We start from the raw sequence: 26,882 nt of genomic DNA on the forward strand, positions 1-26,882 counted from the left end.
AGCAGGAAGCTGGATCAGAAGTGGAGGAGCCAGGACTCAAACTGGTATTTTAAGATGCAATGCTGGTGTCCCAAGAGACTTAACCCACAGTACCACCAACCTCAGTCCCTCTCCATGAACTTTTTGAAGCACGTTTGTATTAGGCCTCTGTTTGCATAATGACATGCCAGTCTTCCTGTCTCCAAATCACTGGTCACAAGGGGGTCCTGTCTTCTGGAAACAGATTGAGGGATCTGCTCTCTGGTCCCTAGGGTTTGTCACAACAAATTACCAATTCTAGTTACGTGCCCGCGTCATGAAGGGAAACAACTCAAGGCAGACTGTGTGCCTCAGTCAGGAAAGGGAGCACTCTTTTCCCCTTGCTATTACCACTGCTCAAGGCCAAACCTCGTTACTCTCTCCCAGTCTCTTCTGCCTGCCTCCAGGCGCTCTCACTCCGTCTCCTTAAAAGCAGCCCATGCAGTGTCACTCCTCTGCTTCGGTAACTTCCACCCTTGGGCGCCCAAACTTTTCCCTGTGGCACGCAGGGTGGCCCTGACCAGTTTCTCGGGTCAGTCTCTACCAGGCAGCCCACAGCCCATCCGTATTTGGAGAACCACTTTTCCCCAGATGTGCTCCCATTTTCTTTTATGCCTGCAAAAGACATGCTGTTCCTCTGCTTTAATGCAGTGCCTCCCCCTCCGCACCCCCACCCTCACCCACCTGGTGAACTACTCACAAAATTCCAAAGATTGCTTCTGAGAAGCCCATCTTTCCAGACAGCATATCTGTACGGTCTGCTCTCAGTTTCCCTGAACATTTGTATTCCCTTTTCCTTAGCGCTTGACACTCTGATCTACTCACAAGGTGCACCCCTCCCCTGTTGTGGATAGAGAGGTGGAATTCTCATCTGTGTAACTCAGTGCCTAGCACTGACTCAAGGGATGCACCAAAAACATCTGGAGGTGTCTGTGTCTCCACACCTTAGCTTCTCTGCATATCCTGTGGCCATAAGGGACTCAGGGGACATGGGCTGGATAGATGACAATGGCCATGGTGGTTTCTCCTTCCGGTCCCCAATCCCCCCATTCCATGTCCACGGGAGCCAGGTGACCTCTGAACAACTTTGTTTCCACTCTAGGGTATGGTGTTGTGCACACAGCCTCACCAGCTGAGGGCCCCCACGTGTTCCTGATCCACGTGGTGCTGCTGGTCTTTCAGGCACCCCTGCACAGTTCCACTTTCCTCACCCTCCCCTCCCACTCCCAGAACACACCAAGACCAGTCTGCGTGCTATTACATGCACCATTCCCCCCGAGACGCCTTTCCTCCTCTTGTCCACCTTCAAAGTAGCTAACTCAAACCACTGCGCCTCCAGAGGCCGACAGCCTGCACCCCTCCACCTTGTCACTGCCGTCCTCAGCCCTGTCTAGTCCTTGCTTGTTTCTGTGTCCTGGCACCCTTACCATCTCCCACAGCACCTGGCACCCAGCAGTCCCAGCCCAGCATGCTGAATCGCATCGCACTCTGCTGGGACCATGGTGTCCTCTCTGAGATTTCTTTTTAATGACCCGTGTGTTACCATGGGCAGGTCACTACAGTCACCATAGCTGGGCTTCAGGTCTTCATCTGTAGGAGTGGCAGCACCTCCCTCCTCAGGCTGGCGCACGAGTTAAGACTGAGGCCGGCAGGCGGCAGGGGTCCAGTCAGCAGCAGCTGGCACTGCCACCGTGATCGCCTGGAGAAAACAGGGTCGCCGCAGCCCCAGATTCCCACACTGCTCTGCTCTGCTCTGCTCTCTTCCTGACAGGCAAGCAGGAGGGAAAGAACCACAGGACACAGGCTTGCTGGTTGTATAAAAATAGTACTTTTTTCCCCTCATTATCACATCAATTATCAAAGAAAGAAACAGTACGTCGTAACAAAAATACAAAGCTCTGGTGGATTTTTTTTGTCTGTTTTTGTTTTTTCCCCAACTTGTCCCTCCCCAAGAGCCCCTTGCCAGGGATCCCCTGGCTGAAGCCTGGATGCTGTCCCTGGGGTCACCCTGGGGCTCAGGAGAACCGGTGGTCTAGGTCTCTCTGTGGGCTGGCTGAGTACGAGTAGGCCTTGCCCAACACCAGGCGGTCCCGCAGCAGCTTGAAGAAGGCGTAGTAGTTGCTGAAGAGGATGAGGGCCAGGGAGATGGTCTGGTGCCACTTTTCGGAGGACATTAAGGAGTACAGCTGGTAGACGATGACAGCGCCTTCCAGCAGCAGCAAGATGTTGAGGATCCGCAGGGGTTTGCTGAAAAAGAACTGCCCAGGAAAGGGTAGGCATGGACTGGAAGGCCTGCTCTTGGATGGGGGTTCCATCCAGGTGGGCCAGTGAAGGGGATAAGCTCTTGAACCCCATGCAGACTTTGGAGGGCTGGGTATGGGCTTTGCCACCCCGTCTGCTTTTGCCTGTGTTCACTTTGACAGGACTGCTGCTTCCCACCTAAGTTGTTTAAGATCCTGTTCAGCTCTACCTCCTCCAGGAAGTCTTTCTGGGAAGGTCTTGTTTGCTTTCCAACTCTTTCTGGTCTAAAACCAACACCTATTGGTAGGTCATCCTTCTGGGTATTGTTAGACCTGAACAAACTAGAATCTTATCACCCAGGCACGGAAAGTTATTGTGGACTCTGGCCTCAGTTGCCTATTTCATGCTAGCATCCCTAGCTAGGCTGGAATCTTCCAGGGGACATGGCAATATCTCATTTTTACCTGGTGTTTAGGGTAAGGACCTAGTAGGGACTCAAGGAAAATGTGATCAGTTGAAAAGGGTGCCCAATGTCTAGGGATCCCAATTTTGCAAGAGCTGCTTACAGGCTGGGAGGAAGAGGAGCAGGAAATGGGAACTCAGAGGTCAGGATGCCGGGCTCAGCTCTGCAGGTGCCAGGCCGCAAGACTGTGGGCCAGTTTCTTCCCTCTCTAGGTCTCACATTGCTCAACCGTGAGATGAAGCTATCAGCCCAGATCAGTGATGTCACAAACCAGCTCTCCCCCAGGTTCCAAGCAGGCCCCTTAGGAGCTATGGTAGGGATAGATGGGAAGTGAAAGGCGTGCCAATCTCTTCAAATACAGCAGTGCCATGAGGTCTTATCTGTTGGGCTTTGGTCTCTGACTGTTGAAAAAAAGAATTTTGACTGTGAAATAAATAAATAAATAAGCCCGAGGGCACTAGCCTAGATGATTTTGATCAGCCTTTCCATAGTGCTGAATCAGTCCCATCATGAGTCACTGCCATCAGAACCTGCGTTGTTGCCATCAATTCCCAAGCTTCCCAGTAAGGCACCCTCGGCCGAGTTTAACTCTAAGCCAGTTTCAGCATCGGAAAACAGGGCAGCCTTGGCACCTCTCTCCCACACAGGTTCAGAGATGACTAAGCCGGAGGGTGCAGGGGAAGTGCTCAGCAAAGTGCCTGGCACACGACAGGGAATGATGGCAATTATTGTTTCCCTGTCTGGAACCCCTTCTTCTGCTTACTGTCTTCGTTCCCTCTATCCAATATCTACCTTTTTAATTGTTTGTTGTTTTTTTCACCTGAGAGGTAGAGAGAGAGAATGAGAGAAGAAAGGAGAGAGCTCCCATCTACTGGTTCAATCCCCAAATGCCTGCAACGGCTGGGGCTGCACCAAGGCTGAAGCTAGGACCCAGGACACTGGTCCAGATCTCGCATGTGGGAGGCAGGAACCCAATCACTGGAGCCATCATTGCTGCCTCCCAGGATCTGTATTAGCAAGCAGCTGGAGTCAGGAGCCAGAGCCGGGCATCAAGCCCAGGCCTCTGATGTGGGACATGGGCGTCTCAACCACCAGGCTCAGTGCCCACCCGGAACTGGTATTTTGAGGGATCTGTCACAAGGAAAGCCGTAGCCATTAAACAGTGATTTGTATGGCTGTGGTGCTACATGTGCACAGTGTCTTTCTTTGGATTCGGGCAATACTGAAAAGATCTCTCCCCTGCTTTGACATCACGTTCCTGCCCTGCCCACCCTCCTGCCCTGCCCACCCTCCTGCCCTCTAGAACAGGCCCCACCCCTCCTTCCCAGGGGAAGCGACTCACGTGGAACCGGAAGTGGGAGACGTCGGAGGGGATGGCCACGTTGTAGTGGCCCACTGCCTTGTAGACATTCTTGCTGTGCTTCACCAGCACACCCTGCGGCCACATGCATTCTTCAGTCCACCTGGAGGCACAGCCAACAGCGCCCCTTACTCCCAGGTCACCCACAAACAGGTGTCTCAGAAGACTGGACGGGGGGTGATCACCAGGGCTCTACTCCCATTTCTATCACCTAGATACATGACTTTCCCTTTCTGGGTCCCAGTCGCTTCCTCTATGAAATGGGTTAAGAACCATGAGAAGTCTACTGCACGGGGTGTCTAAAGGTCTAGAACCAACACTAATTACTAAGGGTTGCAAGCACACTTTTTCCTCTCTGGGTGCATTTGCTTCCTCTGGTCTGTCTCTAGCATCTACTGAGTCCACCACACAGCTGTCTGAATGGTCTTTGTAAAATGCAACTTGAGCCAGATCAGCCCTGCTTAAAAATGCGCTGAAGGCTTCCTGGTGACCTTGGGGTCCAGGCCCCAGGATCTGGCACAACGAGAACCTCATGGCAGCCACGACTCCCACCACGCAGCTCATGCTCAAGCCGCTCCGAGCTGTTCCTCCAGCACACAGTACCACCTCATGTCTCTGCGAAAGCCACTGCCTCCAATTAGACTGTGCCCCTCATCATCTTTCAAAACACAAGTTCCTCGCGAAAGCCATTCTCCAACGCCCCCTAGTTCAAAACCCTTTACAAACCCTTTAACTGCTCCCTGAATCGCCTGCGCTGGTCCTCATTCCCTAGCGTCGCTCACTTTTTTATTTCCCTTTCTGTATGCCTCACTAGGCTGCAGCCCTTCAGGGAGGGACGGCATCCACTTCAGCCCAGTGTCCTCAGAGCAAACACAAAGCCTGGCACAGAGAGGATGTGCATGAGCTGGCAGGGACACAGAGCTTTCTTCTCATGTTCCTGAGATCTCCCAGAAACCCCAAGGCTCCTGGGCCAGAAGACTGCGAACCATAGCCTGCAAGCAGCCCCTTCCTCAATCCCACTCTCCTGCCTTATTCATTCAATTAAAAACTCGTTATTGGGGCTCAGCAGGTTAGGCTGTCGCTTCCAACACTGGCAGCCCATCTCGGAGGGCTGATTCAAGTCCCAGCTACTCCACTTCCAATTCAGCTTCCTGCAATGCACCTGGGAAGGCACCAGAAGCTAGCCCAAGTGCTTAGGTCCCTGCTGTCCATGTGGGAGACCCAGATAAGTTCCTGGCTATGGCCTAGCCCAGCCTTGGCCATAGTGGCCATTTGTGAAATGAACCAGCAGATGAGAGATCTCTCTCCTTCTATCTCTCATGCTCTGCCTTCCAAATAATAAATAAAACATATATTAGAATAAAAACATCATAAAAAAGAAAACCTAGTTATCATGTTGTATACATCCACACAAATGAACCTCGCAGACAATATGTTAAATGAAAGAAAGCTGGACACAAGAGTATCTTGCGTATAATTTCATTTATATCCAGTTCTAGAATAGACGAAACTAATCTATACAAGGAAAGAGAGCAGATATGTGTTGCCCTGGCAGGGAGGGGTCATTGGGAAGGGGCACGAAAAAATTTCCTGAGGGCCTGAAAATGTTCTAGTCTTGCTAGGGGTGGCAGGTTATATGGGAATATGTGCCTTCATCAAAACTTAAAGAATTATACACTGTAAGATTTGCATATTGTGCTGCATGTACACACATTAAAAAAAAAAAAACTACACACACAAAGACTACACACAAAATACACAAAAAGTCTGCAGCATCTCCATTGTAAACCAGGCACTCTGCTGGGAGCCACGAGACAGCTCGGTGCAGGGCAGGCAAGGGCCCTGACCTCCAGCAGCTTCTGGTGCTTGGACGACAGCCTGCTTACTGAGCAGTCAGCACAAAGTGTGTGCAGTGATCTGGGTGCTATGGGCCAATGCAGGGAGGCCTCTCAGAGGGGGAGGGCACAGCCCACCGAGGCTGGTCAGCAAGGTGCTCCTGCAGGATCAGGAGTGGCCAACTAGGAGAGAAGGCAGCAAAGGCATTGCAGGCAAGAGCCACATCACGTGCAAAAGCCTGGCTGCGGAGCCGGGGAAAGCACGTGAGGACCCGAAGTTCCATCTGGCGAGCTTGGAGTGCGAGCCGCCCATGGGAAGAGATGGGGCAGACAAGCCTGGCGGGGCCCTGGTCATCAGCAGGAAACCACGCAAATAAACACGAATCTTACCTGATGACTAAAGTGAGCCAAGGACAGCTTTATTCTCCTAATCAGCTAAGTTTTATATTCTTTTTTCTTTTTTAAATTGTATTTTTATATATTTGAAAGGCAGAGAGAGAGAGCAAGCGAGCAGCCCTGGCTGGGCTGGGCCATGAAATCCACCTGGGTCTCCCATATGGTGTCAGGGATCCAACCGCCTGAGCCACTGCCCACTGCCCTCCAGCGTATGCATTAGCAGGAAGCTGGAATCAGAACACGGGCTGAGATTTGAACCCAGGCACTCCAATATGGCATGCAGGTGTTTGAGTGGCATCTTAACCTCTGGGAAAGACGCCCCCTCCACTTCCATCGTCCTGATTCTCCCAGCCCTCAGAGCCTGAGGCTAAGCAACCCCCGTTTCTGGCCCATTCAGCAATCCCCAGTTGCTTTTCTGAATCTCCTGGTCCGAGCCTGAAAGGGATGGACCTGCCTGGTACAGAGGGCCAACACCAGGAGGCTCGGCTTCTGTGGCCTCCCTTGGCATCTCTGCTTCTCCACGGGCTGACCTCTACAAACCTGTCCTAGGGGCCTCCTCTCTGCCTGGCCTCGTCCTGGACCCAAGACTCAGATGTGATTCAGAGGTGGTCCTGGCTTTGAGGAGCTTCCAGTCTAGTGAGGGAATACAGGCAGGAAAATTAGTATAACCTGGAGTGAAAAGTGCTTTGATCAAGGGCAACAGGAATGCTGACAGACACCTAAGGGGGAGGAGCCAAGCTGAGGGGAGGAGAGCCTAGCACCTCACGGCTCCTGAGCAGGTGACTTTCTGCCTCTGCTCTGGGTGTGGTGCCACCATGCAGCCAGGCGTCTTCACTCTGCTGGTCCAAACACTTGTGTGCAAAGCTAGCTCCCCCACCAGACTGTGAACTCACTGAGAGTCTCATCTGTTATGTCCCCCGTGGCTCTCCAGGATTCACCATAGGCTATCCTACCAACTGTCCTGTTACCAATGCTGTTTCCAAAGCACACCCAGGAATAGGTCCCCTCACTGTTCAAAATCCTCTACGGCTCTCCTTGGCTCAGTACAAGCATTGGAACTGGTCTGGATTTTCTAATGTAAATGTAAATGGAGAAGTCAAGTCTGCCGAAAGAGCAGGTGATCTAATGATCGAGTGGATGAACAAGTGAAAAAGGAGTGAAGCAATGACTGACTGCCCAACAAATTCACCCATGAGTGAATAAATAAATCAGCGAATGACAAAGTCTATGAGCTTTTATCACGTGTCCCCCTTCCATCTCCAGTACACTGCAAGGTACCCAAGAACAGGGAGCATGTCTGTCTTGGGTGCCACCGTCCCCAACCCTGGACACAGGCCTAATATACAAGACAAACTCAGTAACTATTGGCTCACTCACTGAATCAATCAATGGGTGGGTGGGCAAGTGACTCCGGACATTGGCCAGGAGGACTGGGGTGGGGGGAGGGCAGGTAGAGCAAGGCGGGGCAACTCACGGATGCTGTAGCACGTTGGAGCACAGCGCTGGGTCCACCTTCTGCCAGCAGCCCAGATGGGCAGCGGCCTTGTGCAGCAGGTCACAGTAGCTGGCAGGCAGCAGGTGCTGCATGAGGATCACCGAGGTGCTGATGGACACCAGCAGGAAGAGCTCACAGGACCAACGCTTGTCGTAGTAATGTGTGTTCTGGGGACAGCAGGAGGTGAGTGAGGCCTGGGTACTAGAATGGTCTCCATCCCTCTCCCTTCCCTGCTTCTACCTGCCTTGGAGTAACCTAATGGATAATCCTGGGGAGCCTTTCTGAAACCAAGAATCAAAGACCTACCAAAGAAGGCCTAGGCCCTGTGCCTACTGCACCAGTCAGATTTCTACAAAGAAAAACTGCTTCTACTGCCTCCCACTGTGAACCAGCACACAGGCTCTGGGGTCCAGCGGACCTGAATTCAAACCTTGGCTCTGCTGTTTACTGACTCTGTGACTTTGGGCAAGGCATTTATTTCTCTGTGCATTAGTTCTTCATCTGCTGAATGAGGGTAAGAGCAACCACCAGCTACCTCAGAGAGGTGTCTGGAGGATTGAAATACACACACAAGCTCCTAGCGCGTTGCAGGTGCTCAAGAGACAGGAAGTCCCGTCAACCCGTCACTCAGCGGAGCATGTCCTGTGCAGCGGGGGAGGTACCTTCCCAGGAGGTCATATGAGCAAGAATGAGCATAGGCCTTAGGTTATTCAGATCTGGAGGAATCCCAGTTTCCCTACTTAATGATGAAGCAAACTGGCACGGCCCTGTGAGAAGAGCCACTGAAACAGTCACTGCTCTTTGTTATCAGGTATTCTGAACATCGTCAGGTCTCCCCATGGGCTGCGTGACCTTGCCTAGGTCACTTCCTTCCAGTGACTTCTGTTGTCTGCATTCTAAGATGGAGACAGTAGCTCCTCCAGTTCTCCAGAGCAGAACGGGTGGGAAATCCATCAAGCAACAGCAGTTATCTAGCCAATCGGGAGGGCTCCAGGGGACAAGCAGGGTGGTGAAGTCCCAGCAGGGGAAGAAGGACGGGGCAGGGCCCTCTACCTCCCTGGGCGGAGCTACGCACCTTCACAAACCAGACAGGCACAAAGGCCACGTAATAGGCGCTCAGCATGGCGCTCACGAGCACTTCCTTCATGCGCCAGTTGAAGTCCATCTTGAGGAACTCCACCTCGCTGCGGATGAGGCTGGGTGACAGGCAGCAGGCATGGGTGGGCATGGCCTCCGGGCCATACAGCTGTCGCGTGTGCTGCTTCCATGTCTCCCGCAGTGTCAGCAGGTAGTCCCGGCTCCTTGCTAGGCCGCTCACTGCCTCACGCGGCCCCAAGGAGGCCACGTGGCTGAAGAGGTTCGTCTTGCGGAGATCACAGTTGAGCTGCAGGAACGGAATGTACATCCCAAACCTGCTGCGGAAGACAGTGGTAAGGGCCGGCCTGCCCACGAGGCGGAAGCTTCCTTCCTCCCCAGGCCTCAGCTTCCTGGCTGCCCAGGGGCAGGATTTACCCCTCTTCCCACCCATTCATCCTCCCACCAATGGTCAGTCTTTCAACACAAGTTGAGTGCACACACTGAGAGCATGCCGAGCACTGGAGGGCAGCAGGAAGCAGAGACAAGTCCCTGCCCTCACGCACGGCCTAGTGATGACGGACAACAATCGGAACGGCCCACATCCGCAGGGCACAGCCCGCGCCCCAGACACTGCGCTGAATGCTTCACTCGTACCCTCCTCTTTTCTTGTGAGAACACTAAGCGCTAGGTCCCGTCATTCTGTCCCCTTTTGAGCTGAGGAAGCTGGGGCTCAGAGGTGAATTCCCAGACGTTACACAATTAGTAAGGAAGAAACAGAGCCAGGCTCAAGGCTGGACTATCTGGTACTGCAGATGGAGACAGATACTCACAAATCACCACAAGTAATGAGTGAATCAGAAGTGCACACAACGCCAGAGAACAGGGGCATGGTACTTGTGGACATGAGAGAGGCAGCTCTGCAGCTGGCAGGAAGGAAAGAACAGCAACAAATATTCACCTATGATGTGCCAGGCCCGGCTACAGGCCCTGGGACATGTCAGTTCCCTCTCCTTGAGCAGCACCCTAGGGCAGGCCTGGAGCTAATTAGCCAAAGCATTGTTTTCTGCATGTGTGGCTGGTACTGTGTGGGGAAACTGGCCGACAGCCTGGAAGAGTAATTTATACAGGGGCTGGCACTGTCGCATTGCAGGTAAAGCCACCACCTGCAGTGCTGGCATCCCATATGGGCACCAGTTCGAGTCCTGGCTGCTCCACTTCTGATCCAGCTCTCTGCTATGGCCTGGGAGAGCAGTAGAAGATGGCTCAAGTCCTTGGGTTCCTGCACCCGTGTGGGAGACCCAGAAGAAGCTCCTGGCTCTTGGCTCCTGGCTTCGAATCGGCCCAGCTCTGGCTTTTGCAGCCATTTGGGGAGTGAACCAGTAGATGGAAGCCCTTTCTCTCTCTCTGCCTCTGCCTTCTGTAATTCTGCCTTTCAAATAAATACATAAATCTTAAAAAAAAATTATACAGAGTGAGTGAGCGCCAGGCACAATGTGCAGCACATCACAGGAGGTGCTTTTTATAAGTAGTTTTCTCTTTCATTTTGGGGCCTCTCAAATTCCCCAGCTCCCGGAATGACACAGCCTGAAATGGGTCCCTGGGCTGCCATGGGTTAGGGTCAATGACAATGCTGCATTTCTTAACAGCACTTTTTCTTTGGAGTCCCAAGAGGGATATTCAAGTGTTAACAGCACTTTTTCTTTGGAGTCCCAAGAGGGATATTCAAGTGTCCTTGAACAAGTAACAAGCTTCCTTGGGTTGCTGTTTTCTGGTCTATAAAATGGGGATGCCTGTGTGGGAGAAGCTCCTGGCTCCTGGCTTCAGACTGGTGCAGCTCTGGCTGTTGTGGCCATCTGGGGATGAACCAGCAGATGAAAGATCTCTTTCTTTCTTTCTTTCTTTCTTTCTTTCTTTCTTTCTTTCTTTCTTTCTTTCTTTCTTTCTTTCTTTCTTTCTTTCTTCTTCTTCTTCTTCTTCTTTTTTTTTTTTTTTTTTTTTTTTACAGGCAGAGTGGACAGTGAGAGAGAGAGAGAGACAGAGAGAAAGGTCTTCCTTTGCTGCTGGTTCACCCTCCAATGGCCGCCACAGCCAGCGCACTGTGGCCAGCATACCACGCCGATCCGAAGCCAGGAGCCAGGTGCCTCTGCTGGTCTTCCATGGGGTGCAGGGCCCAAGCACTTGGGCCATCCTCCACTGCACTCCCTGGCCACAGCAGAGGGGCAACCGGGACAGAATCCGGCACCCCGACCAGGACTAGAACTCGGTGTGCCGGTGCTGCAGGCGGAAGATTAGCCTATTGAGCTGTGGCACCGGCCAAATCTCTTTCTCTCTCTGCCTCTCTGTAACTCTTGCTTTCAAATAAATAAATAAGTAAGTCTTTAAAACAAGGAAAAAAAGGAGGGGGAGGGCTGGCACTGTGGTGCAGGGGGTTAAAGCCCCAGCGTGCAGCACCGAAGGCACCAGTTCAAGTCCTGGATGCTCTTCTTCTGATCCAGTTATCTGCTGTGGCCTGGGAAAGCAGTAGAAGACGGCCCAACTCTTTGGGCCCCTGCACCCCTATGGGAGACCTGGAAGAAGCTCCTGGCTCCTGATCAGCTCAGCTCTGGCCATTGTGGTCATTTGGGGAGTGAACCAGCAGAATGGAAGACCTCTCTCTCTCGGCTCTACTTCTGTCTGAAACTCTTTCAAATAAATAAAATAATTCTTAAAAAAAAAAAAAAAAAGGCAGGAGATACCAGCATCCTTCCTGCGTTAAGGTTAAATAAAGTATCTTAGAAAATTATGGCTAGCTGGCACCACGGCTCACTAGGCTAATCCTCTGCCTGCGACGCCGGCACACCGGGTTCTAGTCCCAGTCGGGGCACCGGATTCTTTCCTGGTTGCTCCACTTCCAGGCCAGCTCTCTGCTGTGGCCAGGGAGTGCAGTGGAGGATGGCCCAGGTCCTTGGGCCCTGCACCCACATGGGAGACCAGGAGAAGCACCTGGCTCCTGGCTTCGGATCGGCACAGCGTGCCGGCTGCAGCAGCCACTTGGGGGCTGAACCAACGGAAAAAGCAAGATCTTTCTCTCTGACTCTCTCTATCTCACTAACTCTGCCCGTAAAAAAAAAAAAAGAAAATTATGGCCAACAGCAGCATGATCTTTATGGTCAAACAGGCCTGAATTCCAGCTCTGCCACCTGCTAGCTCTGTGATTTAAGGCAAGTTGCTTAACCTTTATAAGCCTCAGTTTCCTTAATCTTAATCTGCCTGAGTTCCATAGTTTGTATTGCTCCTCTACCCTGAGTTTTCAGAAATACAGGCTGAGTATGCCTTATTCCAGAAGCTTGGGATCAGGGATAGTTCAGAGTTTGGATTTTGGAATATTTGAGTATACATAATGAGTTATCTTGAGGATGTGACCCAAGTCTAAATATGAAACTAATTAATGTCTCACGTATACCTTAGGCCTGAAGGTATTTTATATATAATATTTTAAATAATCTTATGCAGGAAACAAAGTTCTGCGGTGTGGAATTTCCCATTTTGGATTTTTGGATTAGGGATGCTCAGCTTGGGCTGTTAGTCCTTGAACAACACCCAACATAGTAACTGGCTCGGAGTAGATCAGTGTGACTCTGTCTCTAAAGGAGGCCAATGATTCTGCAGGAGTATGAAAGTTGGCTGAAGGGGGATTTTGCAAACACCTTGTAGGAAATAGGTGGCGGGGGCTCTAATGTGAACACAGAGGAGACTCGGACTCACAGGCAAGCACTTAGGAAGCTCCCTGGCTTTGCCTCTAAAAAGGACTCCAGATAGATCCTTTAAATTTAAATTAAATGGGCTCTCTCTTTGCCGCATCTACTGCGAGAATGAAGACCATTCTCAGCAATCAGACGGTCGACATCCCAGAAAATGTCGACATCAGTCTGAAGGGGCGCACAGTCATTGTGAAGGGGCCCAGAGGAACCCTGCGGAGGGACTTCAACCACATCAATGTGGAACTCAGTCTCCTGGGAAAGAAAAAGAAGAGGCTCCGGGTTGACAAATGGTGGGGAAATAGAAAGGAACTGGCAACTGTTCGCACGATCTGTAGTCACGTACAGAATATGATCAAGGGGGTTACACTGGGCTTCCGATACAAGATGAGGTCAGTGTATGCTCACTTCCCCATCAACGTGGTTATTCAAGAGAATGGGTCTCTTGTTGAAATTAGAAATTTCTTGGGTGAAAAGTACATCCGAAGGGTTCGGATGAGGCCAGGTGTTGCCTGTTCAGTGTCTCAAGCCCAGAAAGATGAATTAGTGCTTGAAGGAAATGACATTGAACTTGTTTCAAATTCAGCTGCTTTGATTCAGCAGGCAACAACAGTTAAAAATAAAGATATCAGAAAATTTTTGGATGGTATCTATGTCTCTGAAAAAGGAACAGTTCAACAGGCTGATGAATAAGACCTAAAAGTTATCCGGCTGCAGAAACAAGAACCCAGATTGTGTCTTGTGGTATTTTAATAATGCAATAAAAGATTATTGATTTGAAAAAAAAAAATTTAAATTAAATGATCAATTAAATTATTTGATGACAGTAAATGAGTTCTCCAACAGGCCAGAAGTTAGAAGCAGCTTCACATGCAAGACAGCAAATTTCTTCCCATCCCTACATTCAACACATGACAGTATAAATGTGGAAAATGACTCCACATTGGCAAAAAAAAAAAAAAGGGGGAGGGAGTCAACAGTACACAAATGATTTTGACAAATTTAGGAAGCAGATGGAAATGTGTTGACAGATAAGGAGGAAACCATCTCTGAAAAGGGGTGGGGAACTTTCTTTCTGTCAAGGGCCATGTGTGTATTTATAACATCTTTAGGCCAGCGCAGCGGCTCACTAGGCTAATCCTCCGCCTTGCGGCGCCGGCACACCGGGTTCTAGTCCCAGTCGGGGCGCCGGATTCTGTCCCGGTTACCCCTCTTCCAGGCCAGCTCTCTGCTGTGGCCAGGGAGTACAGTGAAGGATGGCCCAAGTGCTTGGGCCCTGCACCCCATGGGAGACCAGGATAAGTACCTGGCTCCTGCCATCGGATCAGTGCGGTGCGCTGGCTGCAGCGCGCTGGCCGCGGCGGCCATTGGAGGGTGAATCAACAGCAAAGGAAGACCTTTCTCTCTGTCTCTCTCTCTCACTGTCCACTCTGCCTGTCAAACAAAACAAAACAAAACAAAACAAAACAAAACACCACATCTTTAGTAGGCCCTACAATGTTATCAGCTTAAAATGAACCTGCAGGGATCGATGCTGTGGCGTAGTAGGTAAAGTCGCTGCCTGCAATGCCAGCATCCCATATGGGCGCCAGTTCAAGTCCCAGCTGCTCCACTTCCAGTCCAGCTCTCTGCTATGGCCTGGGAAAGCAGTGGAAGACGGCCCAAGTCCTTGGGCCCCTGCACCCATGTGGGAGATTTGGAGGAGGCTCCTAGCTCCTGGCTTCTGATTGGCACAGCTCTGGCCATTGTGGCCATTTGGAAAGTGAACCAGCAGATGGAAGACTTTCTCTCTCTTTCTCTCTGCCTCTCTGTAACTCTACCTTTCAAATAAATAAATAAATCTTTAAATAAATGAGCCTGCTGCCGGTGCCACAGCTCAATAGGCTAATCCTCTGCCTGCGGCACCGGCACACCAGGTTCTAGTCCTGGTCGGGGCGCTAGATTCTGTCCCGGTTGCTCCTCTTCCAGTCCAGCTCTCTGCTGTGGCCTGGGAGTGCAGTGGAGGATGGCCCAAGTCCTTGGGCACTGCACCTGCGTGGGAGACCAGGAGAAGCACCTTGCTCCTGGCTTCAGATCAGCGCAGTGCACTGGCCGCAGTGCGCCAGCCACAGCGGCCACTGGGGGGTGAACCAACGGAAAAGGAAGACCTTTCTCTCTGTCTCTCTCTCTCTCACTGTCCACGCTGCCTGTCCAAAAAAAAAAAAAAAGCCTGCTATGGCACTGGGCACTGTAGCATAGGTTAATCCTCCATCTGCAGTGTTGGCATCCCATATGGGCACAGGTTCGCGTCCCAGCTGCTCCATTTTAGATTCAGTTCCTTACTAATGCACCTGGGAAAGCAGTGGAGGATGGCCCAAGTGCTTAGGCCCCAACCCCCACATGGAAGACTTAGATGAAGCTCCTGGCTCCTGGCCTTGGCCTGACCCAGCCCCAGTTGTTGTGGCCATTTGGGGAATGAACCAGCAGATGGAAGACCTCTCTCTGTAACTGTACCTTTCAAAAAAACAAACAAACAAGAGGCTATACATGTACTGAATTTTCAGTGTGCCTGAGGTTGCCTTGGCAGGGCCAGACCACATAATTCTGCAGGTCTTACGTGGCCCAGGGGCTGGACATTCCCCACCGCTGGTCAAGAGCAACAGTTTCCAACAGAAATACAGTGAGTCACTAGTAATGCACAATTTCTAGTAGCTCCAGTAAGAAAAGATGAAATTAATTTTCATATTTTATTTGACTTCACCCAATGTAGGTAAAATATTATCATTCCAACATTGAATATTTGTTGGTGAGATGTTTAAGTTTTTTGTTGTTGTTGTACCAAGCCTTTAGAATCTAGTGGATATATGACACTTAAAGCACATCTCAAACAGACTATCCCATTCCAAATGCTCAGTGACACTGTTGCTGGCAGCTACCAAACTGGATGGCCTAAGTCTAGACCACACCATGAGAGGACTGCACTGAGTGGGGGAGTTTATCTGCCCAGAGTAACCAGGAGAGATCTGGCTTCAAATGGGCAAATTTGATAAATTTGATAGAGGGTACAAGTAAGAAGCAGGCCTGAACAAATGAGATTTAACAGATCTGTATTCAAAGAGTCAGTCCCTGCAGCCGTTGTGGTACAGCAGGTTAAGGCAGCCTTCTAACATCCTCATCCCGTACTGGAGTGCCAGTTCAAGGCCTGGCTGCTCCACTTTAAAAAAAAAAAAAAAATATATATATATATATATATATATATATATATATTTATTTATTTGAAAGGCAGAGTTACAGAGAGAGGGAGAGACAGAGAGGGAGGTCTTCCATCCGCTGGTTCACTCCCCAGATGGACGTTGTGCCAGAGCTGAGCCTATCCAAAGCCAGGAGCCAGGAGCCTCTTCCAGGTTTCCCAGGCGGGTGCAGGGTCCCAAGGACTTGGGCCATCTTCTGCTGCTTTCCCAGGCCACAAGAACTAGATCAGAAAAGGATCAGCTGGAACCCAAACGGCACCCATATGGGATTTGGGCACGGCAGGCAGAGGCTTAGCTCACTATGCCACAGCACCAGCCCTGCTCCACTTCTGATCCAACTTGTTGTTAATACATCCTGGAGGCAGTGGCCAAAGTATCCAGGTGGGATTCTGCCACCTGTGTGGGGGACCCGGATGGAGTTCTGGGCTCCTGGCTTCAGCCTGGCCCAGCCCTATCTATTGTGGGCATTTGGAGAATAAACCAGTGGACAGCCATGCATGTACTCTCTCTGTTGCTCTGCCTTTCAAATAGATGAAAATAACATAAACATGATAAAAAAAAAAGTTAAAAGATGTAAAAAAAAAAAAAAAAAAAAAAAGAAGGAGGGTCAGTACCTTTATTCTTGGACTCACAAAATCCACCCCAGAGAAATTGAACTGAGGAAAACAGAGGTCTCTAATGGTGGCATTTTTAAAAAGATTTATTTATTTATGTTTATTTGAAAAGCAAAATGACAGAGAAAGAGATCGTCCCTCCGCTGACTCATTCCTCAAATGCCTACAACAGCCACAGCTGGACCAGACTGAAGGTGGGAGCTAGGACCTCCATCTGGGTTTCCCATGTCAGTGGCAGAGGCCCAGGTACATGAGCCATCATTTGCTGTCTCCCAGGGTGCGCATCAGCAGGGAACTGGACTGGAAGCAGAGGTGAGATTTGATTCCCAGCACTCTCATACGGGATGCGGGCGTCCCAAGCCGCAGCTCCGCACGCCGTCCAATGCCTGCCCTTCCGATGGAGGCGTCTTAGAGTAACGCCCTGCTCCCTCGCTGTCCTACAGCATATCATTCATTCATCCGAAAGCAAAGGCTGCCTGCCAGCGTGCCCCACCATGTACCTGGAGCTCTCAAATCTCCCACCACCCAACAATGCTGCAGGGAGAGAACGTGCACTCCTGCTGAAGTATCCTGGACCACCAAAGAAACCAGCCACACTCACAAAGCTTAGCATGAAACAGAGAAACTGCCCCGGCGGAGGCAAGATTAAAAGAACATAAGAGTGTAAAAACATGAACAGGATGCTATGAGAAAAGAACATTCAGAAAACGAGAGGTCTTAGAAATGAGAAACATGATTGCTAAAAAAAAAAACCTCAATAAAAAGCTGGAAGGCAAAATCAAGGAAATCTCTCTGAAGACAAAGCAAAGAGAAAGACAGAGAAGGAAAGAAAGAAGGACGGGCAGAAAAACGGAGAGGCAGAGAGAAACGGAAAACAGGAGAGAAAATATAAGAGAAACAGATGACTGAATCTATGACGTCTGCCATCTGATGGACAGAAAAAAAGGGAGGAAGATACTATTAAAGAAACAACAGAAGAAAATTTCTCTCAGCTGAAGTACCCAAATCTCCATGTTTAAAAAGTTCAAGTGCTCATAGGATGAATGATGGAAGTTCCACACCAGAAACATCCTTGTGAGATTTCAAACGATCAAAAGACAAGTAGAATGTTCCCAAGAGCTTTCAGAAAGTGGGGGCAAGGGTCATCACAAAAGAACTGAAATCAAACTGGCTCAGACTTCTCACTAGCAATACTGTACATGAGAGAGCTTCACACTTCAGAGAGAATATGAATTTGAACTTAGAAATCTACATTCAGCCAGACTACTGACCGAGTATGAGGGTAGAATAAAGACATCTTTAGACATGCAAGGATTCAGAATGTATATACCTCCCACATACCCATTATTGAGGAAATTACCTGATAACGTACTCCAGCAAAATAAAGGAGAAAAATCAAGAAAAAGGAAGACATGGGATCCAGGAAACAGTGGATCCAAGCCAGGAGGGCAGCGAAGGGAAGTCCCAGGCTGAGAGCTGCACAGCAGGCCTAAAGAGCAACCGCTCCGACTGGAGCAGGAGGCTGAGGGCTCCAGGAGGGATGTCTTTGGGGGGAAAATGGACTCCAGGCAACAGGTAGCATGACTGAGAGGCTGGATAAACTTGAGGATATGCTGAAGGCCCATCATTCTTTTGTCAACAAGAAAAAAGAAAGGCAATTAGAACTCCAAGAAAAATAAAAAGCTATATATGAAAGCTACAATTTAAATATGAAGCAATGTGGCATGATTTTAAGCAATTGATGGAATGTAAGAAAAGTGAAATAATTTTACCTTGAAACTAGGAACATTCTTTTTTTAAGAGGCCCAAGATTATAATTCAGTTAATTATAGAGAAGAAATGTCATCTATGCACACAACTGGGCCCTGCAGTCAGTGATATTTTCATATACATTGTCGTATCAAAAATGTTTAGAATTAGCTTTAGACAAAGAAAAGGAGACTTAAATATGCCTATACAGGAGAATGTGAATGTCAAGCTTCACCAGATACAGATAAGAGTACAGGGGTGGATTAAACCACTGCCTGCAATACCAGAGTCCTGGCTGCTCCACTTCTGATCCAGCTCCCTGCTAATGCATCTGGGAAAGCTTCAGAAGGTGGCCCAAGTACTTAGGCCCTTGTCACCCACTTGGGAATCCCTATTCCAGCCTCCTGGCTTCAGCCTTGCTCAGATCTAGCTGTTACAGCCATTTGGGGAATGAACCAGTAGATGGATGGAAGCATCTGTGTGTGTGTGTGTGTGTGTGTGTGTGTGTCTCCCTCTCTGTCACTCTGCCTTTCAAATACATAAATATTGTTTTTTAAGATTTATTTATTTATTTGAGAGTCAAGAGTTACACACAGAGAGGAAAGGCAGAGAGAGAGAGAGAGGGAGAGAGAGAGGTCTTCCATCTGCTGGTTCACTCCCCAGATCGCCGTAACAGCTAGAGCTGAAGCCAGGAGCCAGGAGCCAGGAGCCTCCTCTAGGTCTCCCATGCAGGTGCAGAGGCCCAAGGACCTGGGTCATCTTCCACTGCCTTCCCAGGCCATAGCGGACAGCTGGATCAGAAGTGGAGCAGCCAGGACTCAAACTAGTGCTCACATGGGATGCCGGCACTGCAGGCAGTGGCTTTACCTGCTATGCCACAGCACAGGCCCCAAATAAATCTTTTTTTTTTTTTTTAAAGAAAAGAGTACAGCTGCCAGGAAGTGTGAGAGGTATAAAGGTGGATGGGTAGGGGGGTACCCAATATGCTTATCTTACACAAAAGGGATTCAAGATAATCAACAGAAAATTCAAAAAGGGACCAGCAATTTGTTGTAGCAGGTGATGCCAGCATCACATATGAGTGCTGGCTGAAGTTCCAGCTGCTTTACTTCTGATCCAGCTCCCACCTAACGAGCCTGGGAGAGCAGGGGACGCCAGACCACCCTGCGTCCACAAGGGAGACTTGGATGAAGCTCCTAGCTTCTAGATTCTGGCTCCTGGCTTCGGCCTGGCCCAATCCTGACCATTGCGGCCATTTAGGGAATAAATAGAGAATGGAAGATACCTCTCTCTCTTTCTCTCCTCCTCTCTCTGTAATTCTGACTTTCAATAATCTTTAAAGACAGAAAATTATCTTTAAAAAAGATAATTAAGAATCCTAACAGTTATCAAATGCTGGGAACAGCAGGGATGGGAGGTGAGCCATTGCAAGGAATCAATGCGCATGTGCACGCGGGTGTCGTGTGCTTGCAGATGCACAGAACACACTGGTGACGGCCTCTTCAGTGGGAAACCAAGTGGCTGGGAGGCAGCAGTTAACAGGAGACTTTTTCACTCTACTCATATCGCTTGAATTTTAAGAATGTGAGCCTATAATCCAATTACAAAATCAGTTAATAAATGTTAAAAAGGAATACACTAAGGTACAAGGATACTACTGGCAGCAACTTGAAAAACACTTAACATTAGAGAGTGAAAGAGACTGCTTTGGAAAAGGGGCCAGGAAATCTGCAGGGCAGGTTTGAAGGTTACTGTTTTACATTTTTGGCACAACTGGATTTCATTTTTATAATGTTTCTATACTATATCAATAAGAAATTTAAAATTACAAAATAAAAAGGAGGAGGGGCCAGTGCTGTGGCATAGTAGCTTGCAGCACCAGCAACCCATATGGACACCAGTTCAAGTCCTGGCTGCTCCTCTTCCAATCCAGCTCTCCGCTGTGGCCTGGGAAAGCAGTAGAAGATGGCCCAAGTCCTTGGGCTCCCTGTGTGGGAGACCCAGAAGAAGCTCCTGGCTTCCTGTCTTTGGATGGGCCCAGCTCTGGCTGTTGCAGCCATTTGGGGAGTGAACCAGCAGATGGAAGACCTTTCTCTCTGTCTCTCCCTCTCTTCTGTAACTCTACCTCTCAAATAAATAAATCTTAAAAAGGTGGGGGGGGCAGTGCTGTGGTGTAGTAGGCAAAGCTGCAACCTGCAGCACCAGTTTCCCATATGGACACCAGTTTGAATCCTCACTGCTCCTCTTCCAATCCAGCTAATCCAGCTCTCTGCTAATGCGCCTAGGAAAGCAGCGGAGGATGGCCCAAAGTGTTTGGGCCCCTGCACCCACATGAAAGACCTGAAAGCTTCAGATCAGCCCAGCTCTAGCCACTGTGACTATTTGGGGAGTGAACCAGTGGATGGAAGATGTCTCTCTCAATCTCTGTGTAATTCTGCCTTTCAAATAAAAATGAATAAATCTTAAAAAAAAAATAGTAAAATGAAATAAAAAAGAAAGCAACATATGAACATTGGATGATTCCTGGGTCGAGTGGACTCACCAGGTACTAACTAGAAAGTGTTAAACTAAGGCAAGGCAATTAATGACAGTTTCAGCCAGGATAACCCTTTTGAAGAGCAATTTGCTAGTCACTATAAAAAATGTAAATGAACGTATCATTTGGTATAATACTTCTGAGACTCTGCTGTGCAGAAATACTGGACAGGTGTGCAAAGATGTATATAAAAGAATGCTCCCTGCCTCACTGTTATGAACAAGAAAAAGCTAGGAACAACTCAGAAGTTTACCAACAATAGACAAATAAAACAAATTGCTAAAATTCCACACAACAAAACACTATGAGGCCATTAAAGAAATGCGGCAGACCCATATATACTGCCATGGAAAATATCCAAGTCCCGTGACTGTGTGAAGACTGCAGCCAATGAGGTAATATCATGCATGACACAATCCCATTTGTTTTAAAAAAGTGTATGTGCATGTACTAGCACAGAGAATGTTTGGAAAATAAGATTTCTGGGGACTCAGATTCCACGGGACTTTCATTTTCTATTAAATGGTTCTATAAAGTCTAATGTTTTTATGTAAAACACATCTATCACGCTTAAAATTAAAAATCAGGTAGAAGTGGAGCAAGGAGGGTGGGGCTCCCCTGCCTTTTTGGTCATGCAGAGTAGAGGGAGGAGCAGTCCAGGTCGAAAGCTTTCCAGGGATGAGGGCTGACCAGACTGAGGAAGTTCATGAACCACAAAGCCCAGCGTTGAGAAATAACTGCCAATCCCAGGCAGCCAGGAGCCTGGCGCACAGCAGCCAGACTGGACACCCCATCAAAGTCCTCCACAATTCCAGGCCACGAAGGGGGCAGTCCTGGTCTCTTCCCAGACACTATTTCTCCATCCTCAATATTCCGGGTGAGATGGAGTGAGTGAGTGAACAAAACAGACACCAAGACAGACACACACGTGCACGTACACACAGACACGCACGTCCAGACATGCAAACATGCAGGTGCTTGCCAAGGTCTGGACCCAGGGAAGCACCAAGAGATTACACAACCACTGAGACACACAGAGAGACAGGGAAAGGAAAGCAAACAGGGAGCGGGAGGCGGCCTGTGCATTCCCCTTGGGACTCCCTAGGGCTCCACACAGATCCGAGTCCTCCTCTGACCGCAGGGGCAGCAGCAGGGGTAAATGAGGCCCACCTTCTTCTGCAATGAAGTCTAAGCGCCCTGTCTCAGGGGGAGGTCACACACAACGTGGGAGGACATGGTCGCTGACTGCCCGGGAGTCTCCAAATACAAAATACAGTGTCACAGCCGCACGAACGGCGAGCTCAGGGCCCAGGTGCCAGGCAGTGGGGGCGGAGGGGAGGGGTACTCACGGATAGCAGAGGAACAGGAGGTTCAGGAAGGAGTAGGTCCTGAAGAGGTGGATGAGGGACCGGCACAGACTCCAGCCTGTTGCCGTGAGAACGGTGAAGCGGGTGAGGAACAGCAGGATGGAGCGAAAGAGGGAGACCTTCCCCCTTTGAGAAGCCTGGGTCAGGGCGAGATAGGATGGGAAGGGGCCTTGGATGGAGGCCACAGGGGCTAGGCCCCGCCCCCCCACCCCCCTGCATAGCCTGTGATCCCACCCAGGGACAGGTGGCACAGCAGGCTGGGTGGAGTGTGCCAAGGCAAATCCTTCTGTCCAATGCCCCATAAATGCGGTTAACGTCTTTCAACCATGTCCAGAGGGAGCCCCAAGGAAATGTCAGGGCTGAAAGGCTGGGCATGCCTCCTGGGCGCCCCCGGGGGAGAGGGGATCCCAGCGTCCCTGGCCAGCCTCTAGGACCCAGTCACCTCCTTCACGATGGACCCAATGAAGCGGCGGCCCAGAACGATGGTGGTCACCATCAGCAAGTTGAAGTCGATCAGGTGGAAGTTCTGTCGGGAGCAGAGGCCTGCGGGTCACGTGGGCCCCTTCCCCAGACACCAGCCTCCCCCTGCCCAGTCCTTGCCACAGAGGCTGTCCCCATTCTCTGATAGGCCTCCCGCTGACTCAGGCCAGGATATGACCTCGAGGAGTACCGTAGGACCCAGAGAAGGGAAGCAGGCAGTCCCTGGGGCCGAGGGCGTGCTGTGCGGGCCCTCCTGCTCCTAACACCCATGCCCCTGTCCCTGCACCCTTTCTTCTTCACAGAGCTCCTTCCTCCCCTGGACACACTCACCTCCCCTAAAGGCCTTAAGACCCGGAGCTGCGTTAGGCAACCTGTATCGGAGTCATCTCTGCTCCCCTTACAATGCCCAGAGTGAAACATAAGCCCACTAGCAGCACTCAGGAAATCATCAGTTTTTGTTCCTTCTGCACATCCTATGCCAAGCCCAGCACAGGGCCCAAAGCACCACAGTGGTGCTTTGTAGGCTACGCTAAGCTGAACCAACCATGTCTAATACCCACAAAGAACACGCACAGACACACACAGAGCTGGCCCTGGCTGGGCACCTACCAGGGAGGTGTGGGAAGGTGGGTGGGAGGGCGGATACCACCACACTGTCTTGTAGATGTTGATATAGTGGACGAAGAGGGCTATAAGCTGGCAGAAGAAGAGCTGCAACTCAAACAGAATGCTGGCCTGGACTGGCAGCTCGGGGATCTTACAGTGCTGTAGAGGCACAACCGTCTGGGTGGCCAGTGGAGGACTGGAGAGGCCCGTCCCAGAACTGCTCCTGGAGGTGGGAGGGAACAACATTGGAAGCGGACCAGAAGGGCTGGTGTTGAAATAAAGCAGGCTGAGCTGCTCGCAGCGCTGTCAGACCACACCAGGGTGCCTGTTGCAGTCCCAGCTGCTCTGCTTCTGATCCAGCTCCCTGCTGATGCACCTGGGAAGGCAGTGGATGATGGCCCAAGGGCTCGGGCCCCTGCACCCATGTCAGAGACCCAGATGGAGTTCCAGACTCCAGTTTTGGCTTGGCCCAGATAAAAGATCTGTCTCTCCCCCCACTCCTTTTTTTATTTTTTAAAGAATTATTTAGTTATTTGAAAGGCAGAGAAGTCTTCCATCTGCTAGTTCACTCCCCAAATGGCAGCAACGGCTAAAGCTGGGCCAATTTAAAGCCAGGAGCCAGGAGCTTCTTCCAGGTCCCCCATATAGTTGCAGGGGCCCAAAGACTTGGTCCATCATCTACTGCTTTCCCAGGCTATAGCAGAGAGCTGGGTCAGAAGTAGAGCAGCTGGGACTCGAACTGGCGCTTATATGGGATGCTGGCAGTGGGAAGCTGCTGGTGGCAGCTTCACCCACTAGGCCTCAGGATCGGCCCCATCTCTCTCCACTTTTAAATAAATAAGTCTAAGCAAGAAAAGCAAAGGAAAGAAAGGAAGGAAAGAGGAAGGGAGAGGAGCGGAGCTGACCTGAGATCCCTACCCGAAATGGCTCTGGGGCCCCGGATTGTGGGGTAAGGCTAGAGACACAGCTCATTGCAAGGATGAGTACCCTCTCTCCTGCCTGTCAAAGCCTTTTCCTATTCCTAATCTTATTCAGGACTTCCAACACTTCAGGAAATATTAACCTCATTTTACAGAGGAGAAAAAGGCCCAAGGAGGGGAGGAAACTTGTCCAAGTCACCAGCAATTCAGGTGCAGAACTTGAACTGGAATCCAGGCCCTTGGGTTTAGTGTACCAGGTCCCACTGCATCTGTCCTTGTAACCGCCCTCAGCCAAGCTCCCTCTAGGTCTTTTCTGCTGCCAGAAAAGACCCCAGTCCCCACCCGCCATCTAGGATATCACAACCCAGTCAGGGAGAGCCTGGCCCACACTGCTCCTGGGAGCCGACGGCAGGTGCTTTACCTGGTGCGGGAACGGACACTGGTCACGGACGCGCTGGAAGCGTGGCCTCCACCAGAGCCCCCGGAGGATCCTGGCTCACAGAGTGGGTTTCGACAGTAAGATGTCCTGTTAGGACCTCTTCGTCCTCCTGCGGGGCTCAACATAAAGTAGGTCCTCAAGCCAGAGGACATAGATCAAGGATGACAGCAACTATACGGCGCTCACAGCTCGACGGGCTGCCTGCCTTTCACTAAAGTCTCACATCTGGCCCCCGTCTTCCCCTAACCTCCTCTCCTACTAGTCTCTGCCTCGCACCTCCAGGCCCACGCCACGCGCCAGCCATCGCGGCCTTTCTCTCGTCAGTGAGCCAAGCGTGCTGCACTGTCAGGAGACTCGTTCCTCAGTGGTCAACATTTGGAAGTAGCTGCCCATCATCCTCTATCCTATTTGTGTTTTCCCCCCACAATTACTGACTCTGAACTTGTCCTACTCGTGTGTGAACACGCTCATTGTCTTGGTGACGGCTCATTGTCATGCTCAATGTCAGGAGCCGTCTGTTTTCACTGCTGCACCCCCTACCCCTACCTCACACCCAGCAAACATACGGTGACGAGTGAAGGAGCCCAGCGAGGTAGGATGGTCACAGATCAGGGAACCACGCCTGGGTCTGTGTCACAGACAGTACGGAGGAGCGGGTCCTCTGCTCCCAGCTCTGCTATGCGCTGGGGCCCGTTCAGATCCAAGTTTCTGGACACCTTTAGCTCTTTCCTCGACGCCCTGACATCAGCCCCACGAGCATCCTGGTGTCTCACGGGCAGGACCCGAGGCCCAAGCACGTGGCCAAGGAGATGGGCTCTGGGAGATGCTGTGGTTCCGGACCCACAAACTGTCGAGGCTGAGAGTCCAGCCCAGGCTCCCAGCTACTCACGCTGCACAAAAGGCCTGGCCAAAGCTCCCAAGCACCTAACTAAAGTCACCAGCCGTTCGGGCTCCCGGCAACACACACTGCACCCCTAGCTCCTCGGCCTGGAAGCTTTGCCCACGTCTCCAGGAGCCCTAGCCTCAAAAAGCCCCCACACCTTCACACCTGGCTTAGAAAACCCCACACAAGCACACTCAGCCAGAAGTTCGCCTACACCCACTCTTCCTTCTTCAGCAGCTCTGCACCCACCTAAAGCCACCCAGCCCAGGAGCCCCGCCCCCACACAACTGTCAGCCCAGAAGCCCCGCCCACAAGCCAATCAAAGCCCCCTCGGTCCAGAAGCCAGATGGGTTCGCGGAGGCTGAGAAGCCTCCGGCCCGCCCCACGCCCCCAGTATTGGCCCCAGCAGCCCGGAAAGCTCGCTTTCACACCGGCGTCTGCAGTCCACAAGCCCCGCCCCTAGAGTGACGACCACACCCCCCCGTGGGTCCCACCCCCACTTCCAGCCCTGACCAAAGCCCCCACAACCCCACTCCACAGGGAAGCCCCGCCCACCACGCCAGTGCCCCGCCCCCACAACAGAGGCCCCACCCTGCAAAACGCCAGGAGGGGCGGGGTCCCGTCTGCTCCCGCATCCCCTCCCCCTCCCGTCGCAGGGCTGTCCGCGTGGACCAGCGATTAGCAGCGGCTTGGCCATCCGGAGCCCCGCGCCCGCTCGCTGCCGGGCCGAGCCGGGCCGGCTCTGCTCACCCATCTCCTCCCCCCGGCGCTCTCCGCTTCGCCGCCGCAGCTCCTGCGGGCAATATGTCGGAGGCGACGGCGGCCGGGAGAGGACTAACCGCCTTAGCCCAGTCCCCGGATATCAGCGGCGCGCTCCCGCCTCGCCGCTGTATTTGCATACTAGGCGGGCTAGGAGCGGGGAGCGCGCTTCTTAAAGGGGCCGCTGGGACAAAGGCAGTGCCTCGCGCTCTTTGTCTCGCGGTCCCTGAATCCCTTCCTGCAGCTGCTGCTGAAGAGATTCAAGAGCAGGGTGTCCCTCCCCGCCGGGTGCCTGCCCCCAGCATCTCTTCAGGCTCCTGTCCATGAGCGGCCCCCAGTCACCTCAAACGCATCGCGTCCCAAACTGGGCTTTCGCCGTTCCCTTTGATCCACCGCAATCGACAGCTGGGAGCCACAGCCCCTTCCCGCGGTCCCCGCATGCGATTCCGGAGCTAGTCTCGCTGACCCTAAGTGTTTCTCACAGTGGACCCTCACCCCCGCTGCCGCCGCCGCCGCCGCCGCCACGGCCAGCGTCCTGACAGACTGACATCTCTGAGCCTTGAAATCTTGGTTCTTGTGCTTTGCGGTAAAGCTAGTGTAACCCTCACCTTATAGATCCTGGTGAGGGTTACACGAGGTCAGGCGTGAAGGCAGAGTCTGTTTTAATCGATGTTCGC

General features: G+C 51.3%; 1 protein-coding gene and 1 pseudogene across 13 annotated transcripts; one reads left to right on the forward strand and one right to left on the reverse strand.

Moving 5' to 3' along the window:
• Window positions 1-1,823: 1,823 nt before the first annotated feature.
• Window positions 1,824-26,355, reverse strand: TMEM39B (transmembrane protein 39B). 13 transcript variants are annotated; one of them, XR_016211165.1, is made up of 10 exons: window positions 26,038-26,190; window positions 24,546-24,672; window positions 23,208-23,427; window positions 22,561-22,644; window positions 22,101-22,255; window positions 17,827-18,095; window positions 8,884-9,220; window positions 7,788-7,975; window positions 4,065-4,185; window positions 1,824-2,276 (listed from the first exon to the last, which is right to left on the reverse strand). XR_016211165.1 is itself a non-coding variant. In XM_089301112.1 (10 exons), exons 7-10 carry the CDS (start codon window positions 9,211-9,213, stop codon window positions 2,034-2,036), a joined length of 882 nt encoding a protein of 293 aa, XP_089157238.1. In that variant the 5' UTR covers window positions 9,214-9,223; window positions 17,827-18,095; window positions 22,101-22,255; window positions 22,561-22,644; window positions 23,208-23,427; window positions 24,546-24,672; window positions 26,197-26,252; the 3' UTR covers window positions 1,824-2,033. The 13 variants fall into 13 exon arrangements, 10 of the variants coding, with proteins under 10 accessions (XP_089157238.1, XP_051688045.1, XP_089157233.1 ...); XR_016211163.1 differs by having other exon boundaries at window positions 8,884-9,223; XM_089301112.1 differs by lacking the exon at window positions 26,038-26,190 and adding an exon at window positions 26,197-26,252 and having other exon boundaries at window positions 8,884-9,223.
• LOC149125762 (large ribosomal subunit protein uL6 pseudogene) lies at window positions 12,683-13,412 on the forward strand (annotated as a pseudogene).
• Window positions 26,356-26,882: the final 527 nt, after the last annotated feature.

Source organism: Oryctolagus cuniculus, chromosome 7 (genome assembly GCF_051225735.1).
Source record: "Oryctolagus cuniculus isolate XC-2025 breed Fujian yellow rabbit chromosome 7, ASM5122573v1, whole genome shotgun sequence".
Lineage (NCBI taxonomy): Eukaryota > Metazoa > Chordata > Mammalia > Lagomorpha > Leporidae > Oryctolagus > Oryctolagus cuniculus.